Source organism: Ursus arctos, unplaced genomic scaffold, assembly GCF_023065955.2.
Source record: "Ursus arctos isolate Adak ecotype North America unplaced genomic scaffold, UrsArc2.0 scaffold_18, whole genome shotgun sequence".
Classification (NCBI taxonomy): domain Eukaryota; kingdom Metazoa; phylum Chordata; class Mammalia; order Carnivora; family Ursidae; genus Ursus; species Ursus arctos.
In genome coordinates this window covers 42,088,519-42,093,751 of record NW_026622852.1, presented here as the reverse complement: position 1 = coordinate 42,093,751, position 5,233 = coordinate 42,088,519, and the positions used below count along the sequence as shown (strand labels likewise).

Genomic DNA, 5,233 nt, shown 5'->3' with positions numbered 1-5,233 from the left:
AAAGACGCTCTCTCTCTCTACTGAATATTTGGTGTTTTTGTCTTTTCTTTTGTCTAGAGTCCCTCTGAAATCTCTTATTTTTGACATTAAAGGTTTGCCATCGTGCCCATTATTCCAAGTCATCTGGTGAAATTTTTCCATTTATTAATATACGCACAGACACGAAGGGACATATAGTGAGAAGGTATATACGAAGCAGGAGTTTTTCCAGGAAGAGGCAGCAACTTTAATGTGGGTGAGACCATGGCAAACAGGAGAGGATACACCACAGTTGACACAGTGATGTGTGGTGTCTTGAATTCCGTGGCCTGTGAGAGCCTAGAAGAAGCCATCTGATCAATAACCTGCAAATCACTCACTCCAGAATACGGGCTGAGGAAAGTGACCTTTCATTATGTTAACAAGACAGAACAGGTGTTCAGGAAGGTTTGGAGGGACCCAAGGCAGAGTTTTAGCAATTACCTTTATACACACTGATCACCACCCAGCAGACCTCCCACTGGTAGTGCTCAGGGCTGACCTGTGGTGAGAGCTTGTCAGACCTACGCTTCCATTCCTTCCTTACGAAACACTTCCTTTTACATTCAACATACGGGAGGCAATCTGGAACCAAGCAAAACCCCGCGAGGCAAGAATTTACATAAGGGAAATTGAAACTAAAGCAAGCAGCAGAAAAAGCATATTAATGGCAAGCATATTTGCTAAACGGTGCATCTCCAAAACAAAAGAACTCATTGCCTTATATAAATGTCTATCTGTTTATAAATCCTAAGAAGATAGGTAAGTTCATTAAAGAGAGCTCAAGGAAAGACGTCAGAGCTCAAATCGTGTCAAAATCTCACTTGGCAGCAAATCCCGAAGACTGATGGAAATGGGGGTTCACTGGACCCACAGAAGACCCCTTGGGTCCAAGGATCCCACAAAATGGGGACATTCATATGTGTCTAGTCTGCTGGGTGTATCTAGCCACTATATAGAAACTGTGCTATTATCGAATAGCGTTTGCGCCGGAAGTTAAAGGTTTTGTATTAATTTAAAAGATCAAGGGTAAAAGAAGCAAAGAGATCAGTTAGGAAGCTATTGTTCTAATTCAGACAAGAGATAATGGTGGCTTGGACCAGGGGAGAGCAGTAGAGAAATTGAGAAACAGGTGTCCATGAGTGAGGCAGCTCACATAGTGAATTGGGTCTTAGGAGGGACATCAGCCAAATACCATGATAAGAATTTCCTAAAAGGGGGTCTTGCCACAGAAAGGGGAGTGAGAATAGGAAGTATCCAGAGACAAGGAGTTTGGGACTAAAACAAGTTTTTATAATTCTGGACCATCAGAACCAGAAAGATCCCTGAAGACACCATCTAGCCTAACCTCCTCTAATACTGATAAGGTTCCTGAGACACAGAGATACACATGGACTTACCCGCAGCCAGTCAGCAAGTTGGTGGCAGAACCAGGACCTCAACCTGCAAGACTGTGCTTCACTGCCATGTTCTCCTGGAACCTGGACCAGCTGGAATATTCTGGAGCCAACGAACCACATGGAGGGAAGGGAAAGGGAATGGAGTGACCATTGACTGGGCGTTTCTTACGTGCCAAGCAGCACGGGGGTGACTTTTCATATATTGAACCCTTTACTTCTATAAGTAGGCACTTCATTCCCACTTTGCCCATGAAAAGAGTGAGGTTCGAGAAGGTTAAGGAGTCTCTCCAAGAATACGCACCTAGAAATGGGGCAGAACACAGATCGATCTAAAAACTGAGCGTGTCTGCATGCATTTCGGCATGAGCTGGGATTTCGCGGTCGGGGGATTCTCTCTGGAGTGTGAGCTCAGGTAAAGGGCTAGCATTTGTCATCCACAGTCTTATGTTTATTTAGCAAACAGTCCTGCTCAGGGAACTGGGTTCAAATTCAAGATCATCGGATTCAACAAGGCACCCCGACAGGCAAAGCTGGCAGAGTAAAGGCTTCGACTCCTCTCCATGGGTAAGAAAATTCTGTGTAGAATGGGAAAAATAGTTTTAAGAGAGGGCAACCTAGACAGAAGGGCCTGGGTCTGCTGGCCATGGGGAGCTATGCAAGATTTGGGAGCGGGGAAGGCTATTCTATCTTGGGAGAGGCTGACCCAGTATGACCCCCATCACGGTGAATGTCCAGTGGCCCCCATTCCTTTACCTCCTACAGCAGCCCACCAGAACCTGGCCTCGAAGGTCTTCTGCTTATGCTGCAGAGACTGTGAGGGGCCCCATGCCGCGGATGACTCCAAGGTCCCCAGTCACACCCGAGAGCATCAGCCATGGACCTGCAGTAGGTAGCAGACAAGCACGCCCCGCCTGGCCTCTCTAGACCTCGTTGTGTTCATCCCCCCTCTGCTGAGATAGCCTCCCATTTCCTTCAGCTTTTGAGTGATAATTCCAACCTAAAATCAGCTGGGAGCCTCCAAACCCAAACCAATAAACGATAGGCAGGGAGACCAGTGAGGTGGCTGGCACAGTCCTATTAGGAGACGGAGCAGTTCAACAGCAGGAGAAAAATTCTCGTGGCAGATTTTGCCAGAAATCCATCGTGGGGGTCTTTCAAATACTTCCCCTGTAAATAATTTCACAATAAAAACCCAGACCCTTCAAAATGTCAATCCCTTTTTCCAAGATAATAACCATGATAGTGACTGAGCCCCTACTACATGCAAGGCCCTGTCTAGGCATTAGGGACCCAGCTGTGATCAGGTAAGTCCCCCACTGTTTCAGAGCGGATGCAGGCGAACAGTGATATTATTTGATCCCTACAACGGCTCTAAGAAGGGGACATGATTACCCAAAATGGATGCGTCCTGTTGCGGCTCTGAAAACAGGCATGGGAGGGGAGTGACTTGCTGCAGCCGGGCATCTAGGAAAGGACAGAACTGTTCATTACAGGACACAGCCCAGTCTGCTGTTATACTTTCAAGAACTTAGAAGTCTATATAAAAACAAAGTCTTATATACAACCGTGTTCACCATTACGGTATTTATGCAGTGAAAACAATCTAAACACCCAAAAGAAAGAATATTGTTTAAATGACTCTTGAATTACCTGCAAAACAATATTATACAACCATTATTTCTTAAAACTTAGTGACTGGAGAAAAATGTTTCTGATGTATCATCTACGAAAAAAATAGAATGCCTCCGTGACACACAGGATATAATGGGCTGTGAAAAAATATGCGTAAGAAAAGGTGGGAACTGTGATCACATCTGAAGGGATGGGTGTTTGGGGCATTTCTAGTCCTACTTCATACTCTTCACTATTTCGCAGCTTTTCCGTAATGGATATGCACTCGCATTTATAAACAGACGAAAGGGTAAACTTTATGTTTGGAAAGAATATATGTAGTTTGAACCCAGCACGTGCATTTGAGGGGAAATGCTCAGAAGACTGGAGGAGGGAGACCCAGGGGGTCCCCACCCCCTAATAACCACCACTGGCCTGCGTGCAACACACCTTCGCCTCCGTCCCCTCTCCTGAGCCTCCCCACCTGATGGTGTGGAATTATCACCACCAGGCTTGCAGAAGAAAGAGCTGGCCAGCAAGAATTCCAAAGATGCTAGCAAAGCCTCCCGCTTGCCTCTGGGACAACCTCTGATCCAACCAGAAAAGAGAGCCTCCTCCACCAGCAACAATGAGTACGAGGGTGAGTCCCGAACTGGGGTCCTAACACTGACCAGGAACCCCCATGGTCCAGATGATGAAATCCCACTGATATCTGAGCTAAGCCAAGTGGGGTGACAGGAGAGACGGGACCACTCCCACCAGGAAGCTACAGTCCTATTCTAGAACACGCGGGAGCGATTCCAGGAGCCTGAGACCTGCCTGCCTGACCTCCCGAGCTAGGAAATATGTGAGGAGTGGCAGGTCCGGGAGGAAGGAACACACATCCGGCTTCTCTTCTAAGCTCATGCCTGCTCTGGCCACCAGAGGGTAAGTCCCAGGAGGACAGCTGTGTTCCCCTAAATCCAGCCAGGTCCATGGCAAGTAAACAATGCCACAACATGCCTGTGGACTAGAGTCGAGTTCAGCTGGGGGCAAAACACCTCAGGGGCATGGAGGAAGGACAGGAGCCGGGTCCAGGAAGAAGAAATGCCACCACAGGGCTGCGCACCAACCAAGCCTGGGTGACCTGGCTTAGCTCACGAGCACCCCGGGGGGCCGGCTGCTGGGCGCTAAGGACCAGCCCAGCCCAGACATCTCAGAATTCTCAAAACAGCTACACCCTCCTCGCAGACAGAACCTCACACAAAGCCCAATTGCAGTAAAAGACCAGAGGGGTCCTGCTGGACGTGAAAAGAGGGTAGGGCCTGGGAGCCCCACGAGCTCCGCCCCTCCCTCCCTCCTGCCTCCCAAGCCCCCCACAGGGCTCCGTGGAACACAGTTTAATTACCCACCTCCCATTGTACAGAGAAGACTGAGGCCCCCCGGGGGAAGGGGCTTTCCAAGGTGCACCGGGAAGGAAGGTTAGGGTTAGAACCAGGATGGGCCCATTTCTCTCACTTTCCAGGCCACTGCTCTTTGCCAATCACCTGATCAGCTCTGAACGCACTGATGAAGTACAAACACGGAACCTATTGGCATGTCCCTGTCACAGAGGACTTCCGAGTCCTGGTCTGGGGTCCGCATGGTTCACCCGGCATTCCAGAATCTGATCGTGATCAGGGGTAGAGGTGACCAGGGTGGTCCATCCAAGCCCGATGCAGAGGTTCCACCCAGCATCATAATTTCTTCCTTTCTTCCTTTAGGACGGAATACACGTGTTTGCCCAAGAGGTTTTTACAAGAGAAACCTAAACCGCTACTCTCAGGACCACTGGCCATTCCAGCCATGCCACATTGGGAGACCCTGAGCATTCTAGTCCACAGCTCCCAGGCAGGCCTCCAGGGCTGCACGCTGCTGGAGGGGCTCCGGGAGGAGGGGGGCAGGGAGCAGGGGCCATGAAGACAGATTCATAAATTCCCCCGGAGGAGAAGACGTCTGAGCCACCTCTGTGCCACCAGCAAGAATCCCTTCAGCTCCTGAAAAAGCACTGTCGGGGGAGCTGCCTCCAATTAAAGCCCTTGGTGAAATCACAGGACCGTGTCTCCTCTTCCCCCTCCTCCTCACCAGGAAGCAGCTCTTCCAAACGCCTTACTGGTTTTAAATACATTGTCACGTCTAACTAACTTAAAACAAAAATTTCAAGCCTTCTGGATAGACTTGTTCGT

General features: G+C 49.1%; 1 protein-coding gene across 1 annotated transcript; it reads left to right on the top strand.

Annotated features, from left to right (window-relative positions):
• The first annotated feature begins 1,780 nt into the window (after nucleotides 1–1,780).
• TEX48 (testis expressed 48) lies at nucleotides 1,781–4,875 on the top strand. The gene is made up of 4 exons (XM_048223016.2): nucleotides 1,781–1,820; nucleotides 2,181–2,303; nucleotides 3,541–3,669; nucleotides 4,772–4,875. Exons 1-4 carry the CDS (start codon nucleotides 1,781–1,783, stop codon nucleotides 4,873–4,875), a joined length of 396 nt encoding a protein of 131 aa, XP_048078973.2.
• The last annotated feature ends 358 nt before the right edge of the window (nucleotides 4,876–5,233 follow it).

What these genes read in the sequence shown, in the direction of transcription:
- TEX48 (XM_048223016.2), top strand. Translation starts at nt 1,781, where the DNA reads ATGAGCTGGGATTTCGCGGTCGGGGGATTCTCTCTGGAGT. An exon ending in CGGGGGATTCTCTCTGGAGT is followed by an intron (nt 1,821 to 2,180) that starts GTGAGCTCAGGT and finishes TACCTCCTACAG; the next exon opens with CAGCCCACCAGAACCTGGCC. An exon ending in GCATCAGCCATGGACCTGCA is followed by an intron (nt 2,304 to 3,540) that starts GTAGGTAGCAGA and finishes TATCACCACCAG; the next exon opens with GCTTGCAGAAGAAAGAGCTG.